Below are 25633 nucleotides of genomic sequence, written 5' to 3'. Positions count from 1 at the left end.
AGAACACAGAGACTCTCACCACGGGATCTGTACTCATGCCTCTCTCTGTCTTCCCTCCCATAACAGTGATCCACTCGCAACATTAATTAACAGGCTGAACACCCCTTCCTCTTCAAAACACTTTTTTCCCCCCCGCAGCTTCCAGGACAGCCAGTCTCTCCTGGTTCTTGTCTCACATCACCAGCAGCCCCTCCCTGTCGTCTTTGCTCCTCCGTCCTCCTAGCCTTACTGATTGCAGTGCCCCAGGGATCAATCCTTTAACTGCTTATCTTTTTTACAAACCCTAGCTTTCACTTTCACAGTGAGCTCATTCTGCCTCATGGCTTTAAAATACCATCTAAACTCTACTAACTCATAAGTGTGTATCTTCAGTCCAGACTCCCCGCTAAGTTCCAGCCTGGTGTATGCAACTGCCCACCCACCATGTTCACCTGGAAGTCATGACGAACCTTAAGGACTCCACTCAGAGCCCTTGATCTTCCCTCCAGGCCTGTACTTCCTGCAGCCTTCCCCATCTCAGTAAATGGCAACTCCATCCTCCTAGCTGCTCAGGCCCCAAATCTTAGAGTCAACCTTAACACCTGTCTCTCACAGCTGATCTAATCAGTAAATCTCATTGGATCTATTCTCAAAGAATATCCAGAATCCGGTCATTTCTCACTACCATTCATCACTTTCCCCACTGTCATCTGGTCTAAAACACCCTAGCTTGTCTGGATCACCATAAGACCCTCCCTCTGCTTCCACACATGCCTCTCAAAGTCTATTCTCAGCACAGCAGTAAAGTGATCTATTTAAAATTAGGTCAGATTACTAACTGCTCAAAATCCTGCATTGCCACTTTGGAGAAAATACAACATCCTTACCCATGTGGAATTACCAGCCCCGCCCCACAACCTGGCAACCCACAGTCTCCCTACCTTCCCTTCCTGCCTCTTTCTTCCCACTCTGCTCCAACCCCACTGGCCTCTGCTGTCCCACCCCTACCTTCGTGCTTGCTGCTCCTCTGCTGGGAATATTCTTCCCTGTCCTCTTAGACTGCTCTAGTTTTCTCCTTAGCCCTTCACCTGGTGTATCAACTATCTATCTCCCCTTACCCCCAACTTCAGAGAGCTTCAGGAAAGCAGGGACTTTGTCCACTTCCCTTCCTAGTGGTGCTCAATAAAATCTTCCTACCTGTGCCTCCAAGAAACTCCCCTTGGAGTTGCAGTGGCCTCTCTGTCCTAGAAGCCACAATATCTGCTATTCTGCCCCACCCCCACCCACCTAGCCCACCTGTTTGGATCTTTCCCCTTGTCCTGCTGCCCCATGGTGGGTCCATGAGACCAGACAGTGCACAGTGACAGTCAGGGGACCTACAGTGCTTTGCATCCAAGAGAATCTCAGTAAATGTTGGCTGCTTACAAAGAGGTCTCTATGATGCTGATTTTGTGACCCAAGAGCGGCTGAGTGTCCTTAGTGAGTATACTCACCCCAACTGTGGGGGCACCTATTGGGCCCAGGGCTGATGTAGGAAAAATCCATTCAGGCATCAAGAACACCACCTACTCCTGAGAGCTTCGTAGACCTCCACACTCCTTAGCCCAGAAGGCCAGGGAACTTCACAGCCTTCCCAGCCCCATAAGTCCCCCTTGAGTCTCGATACTGGCCCTTGGACAGGCATTCAATAGCATTGACCACATGATGAAAAGTTCTCCCTTTTCAATTCTCTCTCAAAGACCCTATCATGGAATGAATCGCACCCTCCTGCCCCACCCCCCGCAAAAGATATGTGGAAGTCCCAACCCTCAGTGCCTCATTTTTCGGAAATAAAGTTGTTGCAGATACAATTAGTTAAGATGAGGTCACACTGGAGTAGGGTGGGCCCCTGATCCAACAAGGCTATCATCCTTATAAGAAGATGGCCTTGTGAGGTAGACACAGGGAGAAGCCATGTGACAATGAAGGCACAGACTGGAATGACAGGGCCACAAACCAAGGAGCAACGAGGATTGCCAGCCAACCACCCACAGCTATCAGCAACAAGGAAGGACTCTCCCCTGCAGTTCTCAGAAAGCATGGTCCTACTGAACTCAGTTCCGGACCTCCAGGGCTCCAGAACTGTAAGACAAGTTTCTGTTGCTTTAAGCCACCCTGTTTGTGGAAGCCTGAGGAAGTTAACACAGATCCTGGTTACCTCCAGAGGCTGTCATCTGGGGCTAGCAGGTTTTTAATGCCTTTCCAACACTTGCTAATTTTCCTTTTTACAAAGCAAAAACAGTCCTCAGGCTAAGAGCTTTTGGCAGGAAAGGCACCTAACTAAATTTTAATAACCTTGTTTTGATCTCATTATATTTATTTTTATGATTACAATCTATTTCTAGCAAGTGATAACTGGTTTTCCTTACACAATAGTAAGACAAAGTTTTGTTTTTAAATAGATAAAGTTTAAAGTGAGTTCATCTGAAGAAAATATCATCATATTAACAAAAGTGGCATAAAAATATGGCAAAAACAGCAAAGGTAGGATGGTGATTGAAGTTTGGCATATATCGTCTCAGAGAAAGCCGAGACCGGCTAGCTGCTACACGGCTATCTTTGAGGTCCTCAATCACAAATGCAAAATAGATAAAATGAAAATGGCAACACATATGATTAGAAAAAAGTATGACATAGGCAAAATTGTCTTCACATCAGTCTTGGTTTTCTACACCTTTTCTCCATCACACCCCACCCCCTCCCACCTTGTTGGCCTTCCCTCATTTGGGGGTCAGGGGCTACATATGGCCAGGCTCCCTCTTGTCCTCAAAGAAAACTGATGTGATAAACCAGGTCCCACTGAGCTTGGAGTCAGAGCATCTGGGTGATGGCCACATCACTGTCACTGACATGCTGAGTGACCTTGGGCGAATCCCCCAGTTTCCCCGCAGACTTCAGCTTCCTCTCTCTGAGAGAACATGAGACCATCTTTAAAATCTCTTTCAGCTCTGAACTCTGTGCTTCTGGGATGTTAGTGACTCTCTTGGGGAATTTCACTTTGAAAGAGACCCCAGGAAAGGGATGAATAAATTCATAGAAATTTTAATTGATGCCCCAATAGAGGAATTCCAGGTTCATTGGCATGTGGAGGAGAGATATTTTCAGGGTGGTGGTGTGGGAAACCTCTAAAGTCACACTGTGGGCTCTTTCCATCTCCGTATGAGTCTGACTTCTCTCCCAGATGACAGGCTTAGCATTATCTCAGACCTCTTCACCCCTCTGTGGAGACCCCTGCTCCCGGGGTAGCTGCCATCCACTCTATCAGGAATCAAGTAGCTGAATCTCTGATAGGCCTAAATACCACATTTTTAATTTTTAAAAAGCAAAATATAGGTATTTATTTACATGCATGTTCATACACACACACACACACACACACACACACACACACACAGAGTTGGGGGCAGGAAAGGGCCAGGAAGAAAAATCAGCTTTGACAACCTAATAAATGTCAATTTCTGAGGGGGGCTGAGTTGGAAGATGAATCCTCACAACTTTAATTGGAGACATGATGCTCTCACTTTGCCAGGCAGCCCCGCCTCTCCCCCAGATCCCTCCACAGATAGCAAGGCCCTTGCCTTACACTAATTGACAAGAGGCCTCTGTCTTCTAGGATTTGTTTCTGGGATGTCAGAGATGTAAGGGGGGTGGTTTCTCTAATGCCTCCCATCCTCACCCTCATGCCCCTCCGAGAGGAGAGGAAGAAGCAGCAGGACATGGGGCTCAGCAGCCCCACGATGGTGCCCACAGTATCTGGTAGGAATGAAGAGGCCCCCTCTAGGACGTTCCTTGTCCCCTCACAGATATGAAGGGTCTCTTTTCTGACCCAGGAATAATGTTCTAATCCAGGCACAGCAGGAGAAAGCACCAAGATCTGGAGACATGGTACCGAGAAGGACACAAGGAAGCCGCGGACCTTCCCCCCACAGGCAGTGTCCCACAGCAGTTGGGAGGACGACGGCACCAGAGCCAGGCTGCCTGCAACCAGGGGCAAGCTCCACCACCGCTGCCCCTTGGATAAAGTGCCTGGCCTTTCTGTGCCTCAGTTTCATCATCTATAAAACGGAGATAATCACTGGGCCACCTTGAAGCACTGTGAAAGGATTAGGCAGCCAAATACCAGCAGAGCACTCACACCCGTCCCCTGGCACACGGTAAGAACTCAACAAGTAAGAGCCCTTTCCCAGCCTAGCACGCCTCTCTTTGCCGGAGCGCTCCAGCCAGAATGCCTGAGCAAACTGTGGAGGCTCAGCGCCGTTACCCAAACAGACTGCATGTCATGCATGAGGCAGCTTGGCTGTGACAGACTGCCACCAATCTGACCAATCTGGGCAGAAGCTGCAGCACTCATCACAACCCTGGGCCCCTGCGTCACACTGACTGGCCACTTCCCATGCAACATGAAGGAACACTTTTCCCTCAGGACTCCCCACTGCCACTGCCCGCCCTTCTCCAAAACCCCCAAACATTCTCCTTTTGCCTTCCTGCAGACTCTGGTCCTGGTCACTCAATTTAGCTCATTTTTACATTAGCAATGGCCCAAGTAACTAGCAACTGCATGGTGCTTTACAGTTTACAAGGCTATGTTTTATTTACATGTCTGAATTGTTAATGCACTCACATGGTTCAAAAAATTAAAACTATATGTGAGAAGGCAAACAGTGAGGACTCTCCCTAACACTCCATATCTTATCCTTCCAGATTCCAACCTCATCCCCCATAAGTAGCCACCTGTTATTAGCTCCTCAGGGATCCTTCCAGAATTTCACAATGTGGGCACAAATGTTCCTATATCCTCCTTTTTTAAACACAAAATGCAGCATGCTGTACATACTACTCTATAGCTTGCTTTTCTGCACTTGACAGTATCTCTTATATATCATACAAAACTTTCTATTTCCTGGGTTTTTTTTATTTTTTTAATGTTTATTTTTGAGACAGAGCACGTGAGTGGGGGAGGGGCAGAGAGCAAGGGGGACAGAGGATCCACAGCAGGCTCTGCACTTACATCAGCGAGCTCGATGCGGGACTCAAACCCATGAACCGTGAGATCATGACCTTACCTGAAATCAGACGCTCAACTGATTGAGCCACCCAGGCGCCCCTCTATTTCCTGTTTATAGCTGCATAATACTCCTCACATGAGTGAACCACAGTCTCTTAAAAAGACCCCTCTCGATGGACATTTACATTGTTGTAAATCTTTTCCCTTTGCAAACAAGGCTGCAACAAATAGCCATAAACATAGACCCTTTGCACTTAGGCAAATATATTTGTAGGATAAATTCCCAGAAGTGGAATTGCTGGGTCAGAAGATATGTGTATTTATAATGTTGATGGCTATTGCCAAATTGCCCTCCATAGAAGTTATACACATTTCTCTTCCCATGAGAAATACGAGAGTGCCTGTTTCTTCACAACTTCACCATTAGAGTGTGTTATTAAATTTCTGGCCTCTTGCCAATCTGATAGGTGAAAAAATTATTTATCAGTGTAATTTTAATCTGTATTTCTCTTATTCTGAATGAGATTGAACATCATCGTATATGTTTAAGAGCCATTTATATTTCCTTCCCTTAGATGTACTTTGCTACCTATTCATCTCCTTTGGTGTTCACAATGCCCCCGTGAGATACAGAAGGCAAGTATTAATAAGATCGGCATTTTAAAATGATAAAGCTAAGACTCAAAGCATTTAAGATACTGGCTCAAAGCCACAGGCTGGTATGTGGCAAAGCCAAATTTCATCCTGCATTTCTCTTTCGTCTGCCGTGGATCTCTCCCTACTGAACCCAGAATAGTGCTGAGATGCGGCAGAAGAAAGAGCCAGGGGACCAGGAGCCTGACCTGGCTTCTCACCGTGGCTCCTGAGTTACAGGCTGTGTGCCTTTGGGCCAGTCCCTCCACTCTCGGGGCAGACTTTCCATATCTATAAAACCAAGATTTGAACTAAATCACTAAGGTCCCTTCCAGGAAATGATTACAGTGGGAAGCGCTCCATGAATCTTTTATCATTATTTCTTTTTGAGCAGAGGAAATAAAACCGTTTTCAAACCTCCTAAGATGAGAACTTTCAAATCATACCCGTTTATGTGAACCTAGTCTAATCAGAGGCCATGTGTGAGGAGGCAGGCGAAGGGACAGAGGGGGGCTTGAGGTCGGGGGTTGTGTGGGGGGGCAGGGTCGGGAAGGAAGGTGGGGGCTGTTGCTGCACTGCTCTGGGGTTGCTCCACATTGAGAGCCAATGGCAAGACTTTCAGGAGGTTTGCAAGCCACTTGACGTCAAACTGACAGCTGAGGAATGGCCATACAAGGAATATTTACACCATGGAAATCAGTGAATGCTACAGATAATGGTCTCTGCATCCCCCCCACCCCACCCCACCCCCACCCAGCATCTGCTGCCCGTCTCTGCTGGAGGGTCTGCAAAAATCATAAGCAACAGGGGGACTGGAGAGTTTAGAGGATTTTCAGGGAGTGTGGGGGGTCCCAGAACTGTGACAAGACCACCAATGCTCAGGCAGGGGCGGTTGCACCACCTCTCCACGTCCCCTCCAGGGGGACAGTATGAACCCTGCTCCCTCATGCTAGCAGTGCGGCCTTGAGCAAGCTGCTTCCCTGCTCTTCCTCAGGTTCCCACCCACCTCAAGGGGGTTTTGTGAAGACACAGGAAGCCTTTAGAACAGTGTCTGCCACCGTGAAGTTTCAGTTAGCGCTGTTGTTGTCCTTTGACAACAGCCTTGAAGGAGGCACCCTCAGGAGAGCCCTGGGATGGAAGCCTCCCTGTCTGTTGCCCTGGGACCTTGGGCAGCTCTCTTGGCCCCTTCAGCCTGTTTCCAGTCCAAAGGACTGGACTGCACTGAATTGGACTGAACTGTCCCTCTCCTTCGGAACACATGCCTGTGTTCCATGATCCTGCTGGGTCTGCCCATGAGGAGCACAGCTCCCCGAGGCATGCACACTCCAGACTTGCTCCCTGCCCTGCCCACTGGACCTGCTATGCCCTTCTTCAAATTTCCTTCTTGACAGGGGTGGTCCGTTAGGTTCCAAGTCGGCCCTCTACCCAGTGATCGAACCCGTGGGCTTCTCAGCCTGGAGCACCCTTTTCTAGTCTCCCAGTTTGGGAACACAGCTATTGTATCACCTCCCCTGGGAAGCCTTCCTTGATGCCCAAGTAGAGTCAGGCCTCCTTCCATGAGTCAGGCATCTATACTCTGGTGCTATGTCTGTAGACACCTGAGCACTTAAACACACCACACTTTGAGTATCTCCCCCTTGAAGCAAGAATCTGTTGCTTCTTTTTCCTGCCCCCTCACCTAGTGAGAGATGACCTCAATGATGGAATGAAGGAGGAAGGGAAAAATGAATGGAGAAATGGACAGAAGGATGGAGGGAAGGAAGAAGGGTAGGAAGGAAACCAGGTATTTTCTAAAACAAGCCCTGCCCACCTATCCTGCGCCCTCCCCATTCCACCCCCCCCCACCACAATGCTATCCCAAGCCTTGACGTTCTGCTGTAGAGTGACCCCTATAACTCCACATAGCTGCACTGCTCCCCCCAAATATTGGTATGAAAAAAGAGAGAAATAGCCCAGATTAAGGCTGGGTAATGAGCCATGCGAGGTGAGCAAGCACCACATTTCTCACTCACCTTGGCTGGTCCAGAGCTAGCAAACTCCACTCACTCCTTCTTCCTGCCAGCCCAGGGAACATTTACAGCTGGTAGTCTGCCAGGGAGCTGGCTCCCTACAGTCTTCTCTGCTGGGACCCAAAAGCTCTATGGATCTTGGGGCTTTGAGTGAAGGAGGAGGTGGGCAGGGACAGAGGGCAGGTCCCTTGGCCCTTGCACACCTGAAAGTGAGTGCCTCCTTTCCAGTCTCAATGCAGACAAAGTGAAGAGGCTAGCCCTTCCTCATAGCCAAACCCCCTACCAATAATTTGCTCCTTCCTCCAGTCGTCGTCCTATCCCCTTCCCTGCTTGACTCTTCTCCATAGCACAAACTGACTCCCCATAAATTTTATTTGTTTTTTATTTGTTTATTGTCCCCCTCTCCCAAAAGAATGTAAACTCTACAAGGGCACATTTTCATATCTTCTGTTCCCTCTGTATCCCCAGGACCAAGTACACTGTTTGGCACTTCCCCTGTGCTTGATCAATACTTGTTGAATGAGTGGAAAACATATGTCCTGCCCTCAACTCAAACATACACACACACACACACACACACATATGCACACGCACACTGATACCTCTATCCAGACCAAATTTCTGGCTGTTATCTATGTCCTGCTAAAATGATAATAATTAAGATGTTGGCCAATAATGACTTAAGGCATGACTACTTTATAGAGGTATTTGCATTTTATAAGGGAGTCCTTTAGAAATAATAAAACCTTTCATGAGCAAATGGAGTAAAGCTATAATGGGTGGACTATATGGGGGAGATATTTGGGGACCCCTCCTGCCCTGCTCAGAGTGCCTAAAAGCAGATGAACACAAAGTGGAGAGTAAGACCCCTGAAGTATACAACCAACAGCTAGGCCTTCTCTAAAGTCCATTTCAGCTCTCCCTGATTCCTGAGAAAGGTGTATTAGCTATCCAGCTCTCTCCCCTTCCCCAGCCTGGCCCCACACAGAAGGCCTCATTTTGTCTTTGTCTATGCAGCCAGGGCCAGTAGTGAGTTCAGGAGATTATGGCTGTCTAGAGCAGTGGCTCCCAAGCAGAGGAGGAGTGGCCCAGTCCAAAGCTTCCAGAGGTTCCCTGGCATTTCAGTTGGGTTAGGCTCAAAACCTCAGGTGCCCAGAAGAGCTGGCATGCTGGCATTCTGGGCTTCAGAGCCTACAGTAAAGGCCAGAATGTTTATGGATGAAGCGGGAAACTGCACAAAGCAAAGGGGATTCATGAGTCAATCAATGAAGCCCTCCTTACCAAACATCCTATGTGTGCAAAGCACATTGTTGGGCCCCAGGGAGAGGAATCCTGTGCCCCAGGTCATTGTCTCCTACCTCCAGGACATCCAACAGCTCTGATCAAGCCATGCTTGGGCTGCTTCAGGGGATCCAGCCCAGAGCCTGTCCTTGGGAGGACCTCTGAAAGCAGAAAGAGCCCTTCAGATTGTTTCTCTGACTCAGGAAGATCCCCCGTGTGGGTGATGTCTGAGCCTGTCCATCAAGGACCCTAGCCTGCTGAGACAATTCTGTTACCCCTCTTGAGGGTGCTGTGAATTGATGAGGGTTGTCTTATGTTTAGACCTCCTGGAGAAGGAGACAATGGTGTAATAGGGCTGCCCCTCCTGCAGTCCCACCTTCTAGGGACAGGGGGAGGCCCTGAAGGCCCAAACCAGCAGTGACAAGCCATGCCATGACAAGTGCCAGCCATGACAAGCCTGGGACATTCAGAAGGTGACTGCATCCAGATGCTGCAATAGAAATACACGCTCACATTCCCATGTGTTCAGCATCATCAGATGCACACCTTGAACTGCCAGTCTGCTCTCTCAGATGGAGACCACAGAGCAGAGCCTGGGACAGGGTAGTAGAGAAGGCATCTGGGCTATCCTAGAGTGGGGGTAGGGTGGGAAATGGCACCAGGACTCCAGCCAGAAGTGTTCTCTTCTCTGAGAGCAGGGCAGCATACACAAGGCGCTGGAGAGCCCAGCCACTCGCCACCAGGCCCCTAAGTGCAGCCCCTCCATTCAGATGGTCTCCATTGATCTCCCGGAGATTTTGCCACCTAGTCAGTTTTCCATCTCAGTTCTTCTTGTGGCTCCAATCCCCTCCTCTTCAGGCCATGCATCATCTGTCCCCTTGTCTAGATCAGCAGGAAGGGGCAGCCTCTTAAGGAGCCAGGCTCAAGCCTCTGGTGCCCTGTCAGCCTCCCACAGGCACCAAAGGTTCCTTCTTGCCCTGACATCTTTATGCTGCATCTGGCTGTTTGTGCTGCCTCTTCCAAGCTCCAAAGGGAACGAACTGGCCAAGCCAAGGACAGGTGGATCTGAGAGTTCCTAGCCTCCACCACCACCCATGGAGACATCCTGTGTCCCATCCACACTGCTCTCAGCCTCATGCCTCCCAGAACCTTGAGTGGCCCCGGAGATAGGAGCTGGTAAGAGGTCAGGCACTTGTTTGCCATAGGGGACTCTGGAAGATGATAATGATCTGTGATTGAAGAGCGGCACACAATTTCCACTCACTTTCCCGTGATCTTATTTAAGCCACACGGCAACCCCATGAGGCTGGTGGGTGTGACTAAGCCAACCTTACAGATGAGAAAACCAAGGCTCAGAGAAGTGAAGTGACTTGCCCAAGGTAGCACAAGAGCGAGTCCCAGGGCCAGTTCTCTTCCCACCCTGCCACACTGCCTCTCAGAAGTCTTCAAGTCACAAATGGGGGACTCTCCCATAGAGACTGAGTACTGCTCCAAGGCTGCCTCGCGTGGGTGTTCTGGGCATGCTGGGAAGGGCTGGGCTGTTTGCAAATAGCCACTTAGGAGCCTCATGACTTTGGGCAAGTCATCAAGTCTCAAGTCTGAACTTCAGTTTCCTCATCTGTAAAATACAGTAACACTCACTGTTCTGGAAAAAAGAAACAAACAAACAGAGAAGAATGTGGAATGCTCTGGATTCTAGGAAGCCCTGTGCCCAGGAGAGAGGCCATGGTCACCACAGCCCCAGCTGGCACCCACCCACCCAAGTGCTCGAGATGATATGATACATTATGACAAAGGGCCTCTGAGGCTGATTATGACTTCCACAAACAAAAGCTTTTATCTCCTCCTCATGACTCCCTTTGTGACAGGAACAAAGAGGACCAGACCCACGGCTGAGAGAAGCATGGAAGGAAGCTACATGCAGCAGAGAAGTAATCAGGTCAGGGATGATTTGAACTTGGAGAGAGACATTCCGGGTAGCTAAAAGAGGGTGCACCCAGGTGGCACCATGGGAGGGAGAAAAGGCAGCTGGATGGAGGGAGAGCTCTAAGACCACCTTCCAAGGAAGGTGATACAGGATTTTACAGCCCTTTGCAGGCAGTTGCTAATGAAGGACCCCAGTCCACGAAAAGTGCCTCTCAGGTGTTTATGGCTAGCCCAGGTACTGGCTCCCTGTCTTCCAGCACTGATGCCACCTCCACAGAGGCCACCATGCGTATGTCTTCTACTCCTGCACTTGTGTGTCTGCTGGGCACCAGAAACTCCTAAGACACTAACTAGACCCTTGGATCTGTTGACAGTACTTGGCATCCTAGAGCAAAGCAAGGAAACTCTCCCTTTCCCTTTCCTGTCTCAACCCCAACTGCAGGAAATACCCAAAGGTACAGCCAGTGCTCCAAGGAAAAGAGGGGATACTGAAAGACAAGACCGAGAGATATATACCCAAGCACAGCTCCACTATGGTCTATGTGAATGGCACCCCTAGACTTGTGCAGTGCACAGGCTGTGGCACTGTGCATGGTGGCCATGTAGATGTTATACAGTCCTCAAAATACCCCATCTCCTGAAAACTTGTGTTTTATTCCTTGGCCAAGCTTGTCATGCTCACCTGAGCCTTGATTATGAATGGTACCCTCTGGCATTGTTCATTGCCCAACCTGTACAACCATGCACAGAGATGCTGCAATGCTGTCTCCTTCCATTATGGTAAGTTCTCTTCCAGGAAGTTCCTCTGTCTCTCATTCTAGGGAATCCACCCTACCAGTTCTCCAAACATGTCTGAGCCCCAGCAGTGGGCCCACTATATGTTTAAATTAAGATTTTGAACCCATATTGTCAAAGTCATTTCTGCTGACTTGCTGTCCTGGGCAATTTCCCTAAAACAAAGGACTATAGAGTTAATGGGAACTTTAAAGGTCTTCTAATCCAGCCCTATCATTTTGCAGATAAACAAGACCCAGAGAGTGGAAAGTGACCTGCCTAGCATCCCATAGCCAGTTAGTGGCAGAGTAGGGATCAGGGCTCCTAGTTCAGTGTTCTGTCTAGTATCCCACATTGTCCCCCCTCATGAACATACAAGGTTAAGAGCACAGAGTTGCTGGACAAGCAGAGATGCCCCAAGAACAGAGCCCTCTGTATTGTTGCTGGCCTCACTGCCATCACCATCAAAGGAATCAAAAGGTTTTTTGTTTGCTTGCTTGCTTGCTTATTTTTTTAAGGAGGTAACTCTATTTTGTCTACTGGGGAGCAGGACCTTGTGCTGGGCCAGCCAAGCAAGAAAGAAGTACCAGGGGAACACAGGTTGTCTATCAGGACCTGACAAAGCCTGAAGGTCCAGATGCCAGCAGGCAGGTGGCCCAGCCTCTGCCTAAGGTTCGGGCTGGGCTTGGCTGGTCAGTTCTTTAGCTGGCACTGCAGACCCCAGACACTGGATGCCTGGCTCGGAATGCCAGTTCTTACTTCCTGCAGGCTCATCTCCAGCCTCCCAGGGGACCTGCTGAGTGCTCTATTACTCTACTGCATGCTCAACCAGGCCCAGATGAACCCACCTGGCTGCCTATGATCCCCTGACCCCCTAAAGCCCTCCCCTAGCACCACCTTGAACACCCACACCCACCAGGTTCCCACTCCAACTCAGCCAACAGTCCTTGAGAACCAGGATTTTTCTCATTGGTTCTCAGGCATATTCCCAGGCTGGGACAAACCAGCCTCCCAAGCACCTGGTAGAACTGGAACCTGGCTTTGGTAACCACTCTGCTTTTCACAAACCACCACTTCTTGAGGCTTCTCCTTCCTTCGTGACCAGCAGAGTGGTCTCATCCCAATGGCTCTCCTCGAAGCTCCCTAAGGATCCCCCTTCCTCATCTTGCTGGAACCTCCTGTTCCTTGCCTGGTCACCATCTCTGTTTGCTCCTTCTTATGTCCCCACCTTCCCGTCCAGCCAGGTCCATCCCATCTACTTCTCCAGCCTCCATCTCCTCCCCTGCTTCCATCTCCAACCCTCCAATCCATGCTATCCTTGCTCATGGAGCAAGTCGTTCCTGTCTGCAGGTGGAAACAGGAACCGGGGATCCCAGAGCTGGCTGCTACCTGGCTGAGGAAAGCTGCCGCTGGGGATCAGGGTCCAGGATAACACAGGCAAGAAACTTGGAGGGGGGGGTTGTTATTGGAGGAAAATAGAAGGAGAATAGGACCGCATAGCGTTCCTGTATGGATCAGTGAGGTAACCAGCAGAAAATGAACAGCCTTGGTCTAAGCTGCCCTTAATTAACCTGGGTCTCTGGCTAATACCCCTGGGCATTTGCTCAGGGACTTGTAGGGGTGACATTGGAGAAGCAAAACAGCTTTGCTCAGAGATAGTAGAGAAGCGGAACCAGGAATTCCTGCCACTATGTCCCTCCCCTATGCACCTAAAAGACTAGGTGGGTCTCCCTGTGGGTGTCACACAACTCAGCATCAGCAATCTGTTCCTTAGCATTAAGCACAACTATAAACAAATTCTAATAAAATGTAAATACCTCTGGGAGGGATAAAAAGTTAACTTGACCTCAGTTTCCTTAAGTGAAAGGCAAGGACTCAGGCGAGAAGGTTGCTAACGCTCCTTCTGGCTCAGATATTCTGTTCCTTGAAATGTCAGAGGAGAGGGGTTTCTCAGCTCCCAGGGCACTCAGAGGGCCTGGCTGTGGAAGAATGGGGCTGAGGTGCCAAGATGAGCACAAGAAGACAGGTGGGCATCAACAGAGGAAACCTGCCAGTTCACTATTCTAGTCAGGGTTTCTGCAGGGTTTCTAGCAGGGTTCCTGCTAAAAAGCACGGCCTGAGCCCAGGGTGCTATCTGTGCCCCCTGCATCTGTACACCTGGCTACAGTCTTTCTAGGAAGCATCAGAGATGCAGCACCCACCAACCCCGTACTCTAGACCGAGTCGGACCATTCTCACCTTCAGCCCTTCCTTCCTGCCTCCAGCAGTAGGGGCCTGAGTCTCTCACCCAACTGTACTTTGCATTTTATTTATTTTTTTAAGTTTGTTTATTTTATGAGAGGGAGAGCGCACACACGTGCGAGTAGAGGGGGGCACATGGAAAGAGAGAGAGAGGGAGAGAGAGAGAGAGAATAAATCTCAGGCAGGCTCCGCACTGTCAGTGCTAACTCAGGAATCATGAGATCTTGACCTGAGCCACCCAGGCACCCCTTCACTTTGCATCTTAAAAGAGGCCTGCTAGGAGAGGAAGGGGGGACCCAAAAGTCTAGTGATGAGATATTCCTGAAGTTAGTCGGGGAAAATATTTCTTGGTGTGGAGTCCCACAGCTCCACAAATCATTCACACTGGAGACCCCTGTATCCTCCCAAGTAAAATGGGCTTCATTCTTTCCATCAAGAAATAGTTATCTGTGCCTACTTTATTGCCAGGCTTCACCATAGGTGCTGGGGGTACAACAATACATTACATAAAGAATGAATCTGCCCTTTGGACATCTGCAGCCCAGTATGAAAGATGACAAACTCCTTCAGAGTCTCTGTCCTTTCTGCCACGTTGTCCTCAGCCTCCCCCTCCCGGAGGCCCTCTGCTGGCTGCCGGGCAGCAGCCCTACAACTGTGTTTTGATCACACCAGTCGGCAGGCCATGCCAGCCAGGCCACCAGGTGCCCCTACCCAGCAAGGAGTCTGCCCCTGTCCCAGATGCCAGGCCATGAGTGGGTGCAGGGCTCAGATGAAAGGGGGAGACATCCTTGCAGCTTCTGCCCTCCAGCTGTGCCTCAAGCCAGAGCCTTCTAGTCTGTGAAGCAGCTCCCTTCCAAGCTCTCCCATTTCTGGGCATCATAGGACCAGCAAGTGCAGCTCTGCCCATGTGGGCCAAGTCCCCCCAGGAGGAGCCACCTACCCTGGGCAGAAAGGTCCTGAAAGACCTTGACATTGTTCCCCTCCCCTCTCCTTGAATATTCTTCCTTCCTATCAGAGTCCTAGCTCTCCTCCCCAACCAGGTCCTCCCTCATCCACAAAGCCCAGGTTCATTCCCCCAGAGATAGGGGGCTCTGCTTCTCTGTGCTTCTGTTACCTTGTGTATGAAATGGGCACATTTTACCCGACCGGCCTTGCCGTGCCATTGGAAGTAAAATGAGATTGTGGATAACACGGGAGCTCTGTGTGTGTCAGGTGCTGCTCTAGGAGCTCTGTGTCTGTCCCCTCACTTAGTCTTCACAACAAACCTCTGAGAAACGTATTATTATATCTCCATTTTACAGATGCGCACACAGGTGGTCAGAGCAGATGCCCAAAGACACATAGCTAGCAAGCAGCAGAGCCAGAACTTGAATGCAGGGAGTCAGGCTGCAGTCTGCGTGCCTAACCAACTACCCCAAACTGCCCCCAAAGTAGTTTGTAAATGCTGTGCAAACTCAAGAACATTATTATTATCCCAATGGCTGTCGCCCCTTCAGGCACACCTTCATACCAACCTCCCCCGCTCTCTCTGAAAGCAGAAGGCTGACCCTGTCCCAGGGTGCAGGTCCCAGAATTACTTAACTCAGCTCTGGGACAGCGCTCCTGACCAGATCCCTCAGAACGTGCTGCTCCACCACCCGCAACCCCTCCCGAACTCACCAGCTACCTGTGTCTCGCCCAGGGATCCAGGAGCTGGTGTCAAGAAGAGGGCTGCAGAGGTAAGAGAGAGGCAGGGAAGAGAGAGACATGGCTGGCCAGGGCAGGGAGATGGATGGGCCCTGTTCTGTGCTGGCCAGCATTGGATTGGCCTGGGAGCCGAGGATCGGAGCAGGGCAGTGATGTGCAGCTGCTGGCCAGGGGAAGCCAGCCTGATGCCTAATCAGATCAGATGCTCCTGCCCAGAACCCCCCTCCATTCCTCTACCTCCCTCTTTCAGCTCACTTACCTCCTCCTTTGCTTCTCAGCCCTGCCCTCCCTGAGGTCTCCAGCTGTCCCAGCTGATTTTATAAATGGCCTTTGCAGAAGGTGGGCACCTTGGCTAATTGAATCAGTGCCTAGGAGGCAGGAGGCAGGAGGCTGGTTAGCATCATGGCTGAAAGGTGGTGGCAGCAACAGCTTGAGTATAGCCATTAGGGAGGAATCTGAGCGAGCAGAGAGGCCCAGGCAATCTGGACCTTGGTATATTCTGAAGCTGCAAGGTGGGAACTCACCAGGGGCCCTGGATATCCCCACCATGAGCCTGAGAGCAGGCTTACAGTGTAGACCACAGACACACACACACACACACACACCCCACTCATGCTCTCAAAAAAAGAGAATACAAAGGGAGGCAAGAGAGAGAAGAAAAGAAACAGGAAGAATTATATACTATGCTTGTGTGGGTACACACAGTTATATGAATCTGTGTACACATCTCTATGCTGGGCACCACTCATGATGCCATTCTCATCTGCCCTGATGTCACCTCTGCATAATGATGAGCAAATATAAGCAGTTTCTAAGTGTCCTGGTCACAGCAGAGCATCTCCTGGTATCATAACGGCTGCCAGGTAGCAGACCCTGGAGCCAAGAGAACCTTTCTTATAGAACTGTCACTTGGTCTTACATGGCCCTGTCCCCTGGAGACCAGTCTGTTTCCTCACCTATGAATTTGCCTCTGACAGCCAGGCTGGCATAGAAACACTTCAAGGAGGGCTTTACCTCTGTGCTTCTATTGAGATGGATTCCTAAGGCTCACCTGGCCATTAATCCCCTTATTAACCATTTCCTGCATAACTATTCTGTGCATGGGCTCTGCAAGGGGGGGATGAGTCTGCCATTCCCCCCAGCCCCCAGCTCTAGGTGGGGCCAGTATGTGGTGTGGACTAAAGGATGATGCACATGTCACAGGCGACAGTACGGTTGAGGCTGGCTGCGCTGGCATTGACACAGTTCTCTGTAGGAGGACCCACCCACCTGGTCATGCCTTCTGAGAGGGACGCAGATAGCATGGTCTTTGTCCTTAACAACTGCCTCAAGGACTTTCATTACCCCTGCCAACTTCCCCAAATGCTCCACTTGCCCCGCCCTCCCAGCCCTCACACCTCCTTTCCCTCGGGCCCCAATCTACCACTTCCCTTTCGAGCAAAGCTAGCATCAGAACAAAACTCACAAGTCCCTGGATCTCCAAGGAGAGGAAAGAGGCGGGAGGGGGCAATTTTCAGCTTAGGGTCCCACACTCCTAGGAGGCATGGTCCACAGGGCTCCAGGTGGGATTTGAGCATCTGAAGGGGCAAGCTCCGACATGACAATTCCTCAAGCTATCCTCCAATCTTCTGGGTAGCAAACATGTAAGTTCCCTCCTTCGGAACCAAGCCCCCACACCTGGCAGCAGCTAAGCCCCCAGTGGCCTTTTCCACAGGGTAACACTGCCCCCTGGTGGGCTGAGCTGGGACGTCCACCTCAAGGGCTACCTGAAGCAAATTACAAATATGGCATCCTTGCCTATGGGCCCCCCAACTCCTGCCCCTGGCCTGGAGAGGGGTGCGACCGAATCCCTTAAAGGCCTTAAGCATTCCTGCCTGCCTCAAATTTATTCTGAGGCTGGTATTGGATGGTGGCAATAGGGACAGCCCTTTGGCACAGACAAAAGAGGCAGGGCTCCAGGAAGCCCACCTGCCACTCTGTCTCTAGCCTGCTCACCCACTGGCTCAACTTCCTTTAACAAGGGGCAAAGGCATGGTTTGAGATAAAACTTAGATCACAATGCAACTGAGAAGCTCTATCTCATTTCCCTCCTGAGCCTTGGAGCTCCCTTCCAACTGCTTTCAGGACTCTTCTAGCTGGGTGCAGTAAAGCCATCTTAACCTCTACATGTCAGAAATGAAGCTCGCCTTCTTCCCCAAACCTGAATCTTTCCAGAAACTATTTCTCTGAGTTCCATACCCAATATGACTCCAAGGTCTGTAGGCCCTACCTCAACATCTTTTGAATCCAATCTTTTCTGAATTTCTCCTTCCAACTCAGCCCCAAACCATCCTATCCCCAATCCATTTCCCACAGGGCTGGTGGGGTTATTGCCCTAATGCACAGCTCTTATGGGACTCTCTGCTCAAAAGTCTTGTCGTTCCCCCTCCCTCTGTCACCCCCCCCACACACACACACACACACAAACATGGTTGGAACCTGCCCTCCCAGCTAGATGACCACATGTTCCCTATACTCTGAATGTGGAACTCTTTTCTGAGCACATCCATACCTTCCCCCACACTTTCACTCATGCTCATTGATCTACCCACGATGCTCTACACACACTCCTTAATCTTCATCAAATTCCACCTTTGAAGATCCACATTCCAGATGAAATCTTTCTTTAGATGTCTCCAGTGAACAGCTGTCCTCTCTGGCCCCCAGAACCCTGATTCACCTCTTGCAGCACTAATGTAATGCAATGTCTTGTAACAGACATCTGTGCTTTTGTCTCAGCCTGCTCTGGGATGTCGGCATCCTGAGGCCAGGGCAGTCTAGAGCCTTGCAATGCTCTATAACATTGGCTGAACTGGCTGGTAGCAGAAATGTATTGACATGACATGACATGATATAGACATGGACCAAAAGCAGGTGTTGATGGGGGGGGGGGGTGAGGGCACAGGGCATAGAAGCTGACCTGTAGAGAAGTGATAGACCTGATACTGAGGGTCTATGGAAAATTACAGAGCAGGAAGCCTTCTCAGAATGCTACATGGTGAACAAAGAAGGCAAGTCTTAGGAAGGCAAGGGATCAATCCAAGGCCACACAGCTGGTTAGTCCCACTTGTAGTGCATAAGAGGTTCAGTAAGTGCCTACTCTTCCCATCCTCCAGTCCAGCTCTTCACACATACATTCTGCTTCCCCACTACTTTCCTGGTGTTGACTCGAAGCTGGCAAAGGGTTAGAGATGCTTGAACCTCTTTCCCAAAGTGCCCTGACTTTCACAGACCACCCCCCCCCACACACACACACACTCTGTGGACAGATGCTTGGGACCCAGCTTAGGCCCAGAGAAGATCTTGCTGCTAGGACAGAAGGTGTCCATGGTGGTCAACTGAAGCATATGTCCCCAAGAGGGCTGTGGCTCTCCCAACCCTATCCCACAGCACTTTTGCCACACAGAAATATTCCAGATGTGTTTAATGCCACAGAGAAGCCTAAAACCTACATAAAGCTGCAGCCATCGTCCCAGTGCCTGGAGCCGGGGTGGTCCCCTGAAGGGACGTCAGCAGGGAAGATGCCTGTATAAGGCAAGAAACCAGGGCAATTTGCTGACATCCTTTTGTCTTCTGCCCTAAATGCCCAAGCTTCCTTTAGGAAAGACAGAAGAGGAAGTGGAAAAGGGGTAGGAGGAGGGTGTGTCTCTTTAGGGCCCCCTTCCTGCTTTGGGAGGATGACTCACACAGCAGGCCCTGGGAGGGACAATTCCTCAGACCAGACTAGGGCAGGCCAAGGCAAGTGTTCCGGAAGGAGCAGAGGGAAGTTCCTGGAGTGCAGTGGCCAGGAGAAGTAACCTGAAGAAACTAGAAGGGAGGCCTGTGGTTGTCCTCCCACTCCTTCACACTGGCCTCTGACCGGCGCCCCAGCGAGCACAGGATAGCTTCAGCACCAGCATTCGATAAGGTCAACATCTCCTCTGCCCCCATCACTTAGCGCCTTTCTTAAGTACAACATTGTCATACTCTGTTCCCTGTGGCCAACCAGACGCAGAAAAGTCCTGCCCTGCTGGGTAGACGTGCTGGAGGCTGCTGGTGTCCCTGTGAGCTGAGGCCTGCCTCCTCCAGGCTTCACCCTGCGGCTCCTGTGGGCTGTCATACAGGGATAGGGCAGCCACTCCCTCGGGCTCATCGTATATGTGGTCGGGCTGTGGGGCCGGGTGCTCCTCAATGCTGTCATACAGAGGGTCCACTGGGGACTGGGGAGGAACCGCCAGGATACCCCTGAAGCTTTTCCCCAGGTTACGAGCTACTGCATCGAAGGGCACCGCATATTCCCCCTCTGGGCCCCGCGGCCGGGTGGTGGGGACTGGAGTGGTTGGTGACGGAGGTGGCAGTGAGTCGTGGGGCCGGGAGTAGGGGCTTTCTGGCCGGGACAGCACCGCAGGGACTGTGGCTGGCTGGGTTTGGGGCCCAGGAGGGGCACTGTTCTTCTGGGCAGAGATGGCCTCTTCCAGAGCCAAGAAGATCTCATTGCCTTGCCGAGTTTCAAACTCAAAATTGCCCTCTCCAGAGACACAACGCCGGCCTGCCTCAAAGGAAAAGGTTACCTGGGTGGAAGGGAAAGGGAGATTATTGGCCAGTCCACACAGTAGAGTCCCTTCTCCCAGACCCAGCTCCCAACCACAAACCTGTCACTTCCGACTTCCTTCCACAAGAACCATGAGAGCTTCTCCCCAAGTTGTTAAGGAAAAAACCCAGAGGGGGGTGAACCATCCCTCTGGGTTTTTTCCTTAACAAGCAAAGCCCTCTCTCCTGTCCCTTCCTTCTCCCTGCCATCCATTCAAGTGTGGAGGTTGGTATATATTCATTCTCAATAACACCAGCCCCTGTTTACTCCTCTGACCTCCCTACCTCTTCCTGTTCTCTGGTTCTTCTAGTCCCCACCCACTCCCCCTTCCTTCTCCTTCCCCTGGCTCTCTCTCCACTGGCTGTTTTCTTCTGCTGGTTTTTATCTGTCTTCCCTTCCTCCTCCCATGTTCTTCCTTCGAGGGCCCCTTTGTCCTCTCCCTGACAATCTCCTCTCTCACAGGCAGCCCCTGCTCACCTTGTCCCGCCCAAAGCGCCTCAGGAACCTGTAAGGCCACTCATACAACTTGGTGCCCAGCTCAGGGCCACCCCACAGCTCCAGTGCACTCTCTCCAGCCCGCAGGGTATAGGATCCCCGGAGCCGGCACCTCTCGCTGGCTTCTGTGGGTCTCATGGTCACAGAGAACTCCTTGCGGGGGGCTGCTGTGGGGGGCAGAGAGGGGAGGTGGATCAGGCAGTTCATGGGAAACAGATGGCCTGCCTCAACTCTGCTCTAAATAAGCATGCCAGAAGCCTCCAGAAAACACATTATCCACGTGCCTCCTGACCCTGCAGCCTGCATCTTGGAGGCTGAGCTGCCCTGTGACAGGTCATATTCCCCAAAATGCAGGTACCTCCACCTCCTACCCTAGTCAGCATTGTGCCCTGGCCACATGCACCCCGACCTTGTGCCCACATCCTTCCTGTCCCTGTTGCCAGAGTCACAGCCTTGTCTTCCCCATCTAATCTCCTGCCCTTACCCAGCCTCCTCCCCAAGTCCTGCTATCACAGCTGCAGGTGCAGCCGACCTTACCCTCCCAGCTTGCAGCCAACCCACCCACTGCTGACGCCATCCAGTGCCCTCTGTGAGGTGGAGCTTGAATGTCACCCTGTGCCCATCTGCTCCCCGCACACGCCCAAGTCAGTGGGCTAGACACATCACAAAAAGGGACTGCTTCATCAGCAGAAAGTTCCACTGCCACAGGATACTTTAAATCCATTAAACTAAAACCTTCTCAAACATTCTCTCAGGTCCCCAGGACAGAGAGTTCAAAAGCAGCACCTTCACTGGATCCCCCAGCCTTGCCCTCTCCCACCATCAGGGCCTGGGCAAGAGGGAATGAGCCACAGGGGGATGGGGAGGGGGTGGGGGAGGCCTGACGCTGGAGGCAGTCCAGGCTCCCCCACCTCAGGCCACTCCCGGAAACGATGCAAAGAAGCCGATAAGGGGACTGGCCGGGGTTGGGGGCAACCACAGGACAGGAAGACTCAGAGGCGGCCAGCCGCCGGCCCACAGCTCCTCCCCACAACACCCTGGGGAGGGCGCCCCAGGAGGGGAGGCAGCCCCTCACCTGCAGTCGTGCTGCTGTACAGTTCATTCTCCTCCATGCAGGGCCAGCTGCCCTTCCTCGTCGGCCCCAGCAGCTCCTTCCTCTGGCCCTGAGGAGGAGGCCAAGGTCTCACCACTGTCACCAATGCCAAGCCCCACCTGTGGCCCAGGACTTCCTCCAGAGCACACTCAGCCTGCTGTCCCTGTCTGCATTCTGGATTGGGGCCCCCCCGCCCCGCCAGGAACCACCCCCAACATCCTGACCTTGGCTCTTAGAACACCTGCCCACAGCAAGTACCGAGTGCCCCCACTCCCACCTGCATGCCCCTGCCTTTTCTGCATCACTGGATGACTCACAGGGAAGGCCAAGAGGCAGATGGCCTGCATCCAGTCACTGCGCTCTGCAGCGGGGGCTGCCAGCAGGTACAGGCGTTCCTTGGTCTCCAGGAAGAAGGCGCTGGTGTCCCGGGGGCTGCTGGCCTCCCCGCCAGCCTCAGCCACCCGTAGGCAGTCACTGAGGCGAATCACCCTCCTGGCGGCCTCTCCCCGGCGTGGCTTCTCAGGGCCCTCCTGGAGCTCCAACCGGGCCAAGGCGCAGCCTGACTCTCCATACAGCATAGCCCCAAACCGGCGCCATTTCTGAACCCAGACGCATGGCAGGTGAGGTGCGGGGAGGGAGCCACCCAGAGATGGAGAGATGGTGATCAATGGGGAGACGAGGAACCAAGGGAGAGGGCGTGGGGCAGCACTCGGGTCAGAGAGAGAGGTGAAGATCACAATAGATCCAAGGAGTCAGAGGGGATAACAGGAGCCTTAGGAATTAGCAAGCATTGGAGACCCGCCCCACACGGCCGAGAAAGAGGCCTGCAGTGACAGCGAGTGGAAAAGCAGAGGCAGAAGGGAGCCCCGTGGGGACAGACTGCAAGGCAGGCCCAACCAAGATCCGAGTCGAGAGGCAAAACGCCTGTGAGTCCCTGAAGCCCAGAGGAGAGATGAGAGGGTGGCATGAAGGCCGAGACCAGAGCTCATCATTCTCTCTGTGTGAGGCCCCACAGAAAACCCTGTGCCAGGAACTTCAGTCAACCCTATGGAACCTTCCTGCTTCACCCCTTGACAGGTTGGGTCATGAGAGAGACAGAGAAGCCCTTGTGCAGGTCAGCCGAGGGACAGAGGACTTCCTCATTCGAGGAGGCCAAGGAAGGAAAAGGAGGCTGGCCACAGAGACCCCGGCTCAAGCTTGACACCAGCCAAACTCATCCCACTGGGGCAGGAAAGGGAGAGGGAACTTCCACAGCAATGTCAAATTATCCCCCCACCTTGCCCTCCATTCCCTCCCAAAGCATCCCCGTGTTACCACAGAACCTCAGAGGCAAGAAATGGAGTCAGAGCCCTCATGTACCCTCCTCCCCACTGGCGAACAGCCATTTGCAAAGAACTCAGCTTGGGGCCTGTTTGGGGAAGCCAGTGGCTGCTAAGGGTCTAACGTGGGGAGTGGCACAGTCCCCACCTTCCCATACAGGTTTTCGAACGTTCAGGGGCTCCCTCTCATCCCCGGGAATTTCTAGCAGCAACCCCCCCCAGCCCCTCTACCCAGTCCCAGCCCAGCCTTGCCCTTACCTTTCCAAAAGTCTGCTGCTGCAGAAGATACAGGGGGCCCTGCTTCACTGCCACTTCTTCCATCCTCTCACCATGACGGTGCCCCAGCACTTCAGTTCTCTCCTTCCACGCCCGCCCTCTTTCCCTCCTCCCTGCCGTGGGTTCCCCCTAGTTCATTTCCTCTCTGCCTAGAGTTTTCTGCAATGTTCTTGTCTGCTCGATGATGACAAACCCAAACCAATAGGCCCTGTGGTTTCTTGCTGTGTGTGAGTGTATGTGTGTGTGTGTGTGTGTGTGTGTGTGTGTGTGTTTGCCGAGTGAGTTTCATGCACAAGCTTCCTGCATTTTCATTGAGTAAGATAATTTCCAAAAAGCCAATTTCCAGCTTTTCAGCCAGCAACAACTCAGGTACAGAAGCTGGCCAGGGAGTCAAACCAAACAAGGAAGGGCTGACCTATAGCAACAAAGAGACCCAGAACCAAGTTCAACAGTAAAACCAGTAGCAAAAGGCCCTCACACACAAGCTGGATGTTCAGCATGACATAGCTGGAAGAGAACTTAGAAATCAACCAGGCTAAGTCCCTAATTTAAAAATGACTGGATGGAGGCTCAGGAAGATCTGAGGAATGTGTTCAAGGCCACCAACCGGAACCCAGGTCTCTCAGCTCAGTAAGAAAGAGCTTAGCCACACATACACCCACCCAGCACACAGGACACATCAGACAGATCTCACCACTTTCACACACAGCTGCAACTGTGTTTCACTCTGAGGGGAGTACTCCCTGCCCCAGTCAACACCACACACTTACAACACCTTCTTGGGATTCTAGAAACATGAACATCCCCACCCTGAAGCATGCTATGTTCCCAGAGCCCATCCAACTGGTTGGAGTTCACCTTCTTTCCAGCCTTTGTGAGCATTATAAAGGCACTAGAGTTTCATCTGGAGATTATCTGATTGTGTTTTTAAGTTACAATAGCAATCTCTTATATTTAAAAAAAAAAAAAAAAAAAAAAAAAAGCTTTATAGTTGCCAAAACAAAAATGCTCCTTAGTTACTAAAGCTTCCAGGCATACAATGGTCACCAGCCATAATATCTACCCCTGGAAAAGGGAATACAGTATGAACCCACCTGTTTGAGACTCTTCTGAAGTCACAGGACTGGTGGGGACAGGAGAAAGTACCAGGGCTCCTGATTTTTATTCTGATGGTCTTTTTATTGCTGGCACCTAAATGGAATCCAGACTCCATGCAAGAAGATACACTGCTTTGGGGAAATCTAAGGTTCCCAGAGAATATTTAACTTAGAACCAGATGGTTTAGAGAAGCAATCTGATGGGGCATGGTGCAGAAACGTTGGGGAACCAGAGAATTAGACCGGCACTCTTGGGGTAACCCCATAATGGGTGCTTATATAATTGGGCCATTTTCTCTACCACGGGGGTTTGTTTGCCTTGGGAAGGAGAACAGAGCAATGCACTGCTTAGGCCATCTGCTGTAAATGCCGTGTGCTTTTCCAAAGCAGCTTTGAAAGATGAATGTTATGAGCTCTGGGAGGAGAGGGCTGAGTCACGTAAAGCTCACGGCACTCAGCCCTGTTGCCTGGATTTGAACAGGTTGATCCAGAGACCAAGGGAAAACCAAGGATGCTGGTGTATGAAAAGCTCCTTGGGAAGTGGTTAGGAGTATGGAAATGGGGCAGGGTCTACTCCATCTCTCCAGTCCCTAAGGAAAGGCAGTGTTTCCTAGGAGCCATTTGGTCTTTGGCCATCAGCATCTCCTTATGAGATGAGAAAAGGAGAGTGTTCAGGGCCATCCTGGAGGCTGCCAGAGCCATGCCTTTCCAACATTAATGTGCAGATCCTGTTAAAAGTGCAGATTCTGATACAGCAAGTCTGGAGTGAGACCAGAGATGCTGATACAGCTGGTGGGTGGGCCAGATCTCAGTTTGAGAAACAGGGTAACAGGATATCCTTCCCCTGCCTTACTCTGATCAGCTTTCCCTAAGGCAAATTGGACACATTCTACTCAGAACCACAGGGGGGCACCCGAGCTTACCAGATTACTTGAAAGCTTTTTAAACCTGGAGGCCTGAGCCCCAGGTATTCCAGACAACCATATGCCATCCCTTGCCTCTGGTAGATGCAAAAATTCTATGGCTGTTGTCTGCAGAAGATGGAACAGCTGGAACCGCAGGAGTGTACTATGAGTGACACACTTTAAGGGCCTTCCACTTTTCCTGGTGGATTTGTGGGGTCCCTGCAGTGGAAGTATGAACCCCATTACTTTCTGCTGGCCCCAGGTGA

At 51.4% G+C, this 25633-nt stretch overlaps 1 protein-coding gene across 4 annotated transcripts; it reads right to left on the bottom strand.

Annotated features, from left to right (window-relative positions):
* Positions 1 to 19021: 19021 nt before the first annotated feature.
* On the bottom strand, positions 19022 to 23641 carry DOK2 (docking protein 2). 4 transcript variants are annotated; one of them, XM_047857330.1, is made up of 5 exons: positions 23348 to 23639; positions 22088 to 22369; positions 21753 to 21840; positions 20660 to 20841; positions 19022 to 20162 (listed from the first exon to the last, which is right to left on the bottom strand). In XM_047857330.1, the coding sequence occupies exons 1-5, from the start codon at positions 23408 to 23410 to the stop codon at positions 19542 to 19544; spliced, it is 1236 nt and encodes a 411-aa protein (XP_047713286.1). In that variant the 5' UTR covers positions 23411 to 23639; the 3' UTR covers positions 19022 to 19541. The 4 variants fall into 4 exon arrangements, with proteins under 4 accessions (XP_047713286.1, XP_047713285.1, XP_047713287.1 ...); XM_047857329.1 differs by having other exon boundaries at positions 20660 to 20844; positions 23348 to 23635; XM_047857331.1 differs by lacking the exon at positions 22088 to 22369 and having other exon boundaries at positions 20660 to 20844; positions 23348 to 23641.
* Positions 23642 to 25633: the final 1992 nt, after the last annotated feature.

The sequence above is a fragment of the Prionailurus viverrinus genome, chromosome B1, assembly GCF_022837055.1.
Source record: "Prionailurus viverrinus isolate Anna chromosome B1, UM_Priviv_1.0, whole genome shotgun sequence".
NCBI lineage: Eukaryota > Metazoa > Chordata > Mammalia > Carnivora > Felidae > Prionailurus > Prionailurus viverrinus.
Note: the sequence above shows the minus strand (reverse complement) of the source record. Positions and strands in the feature narration are given on the sequence as shown.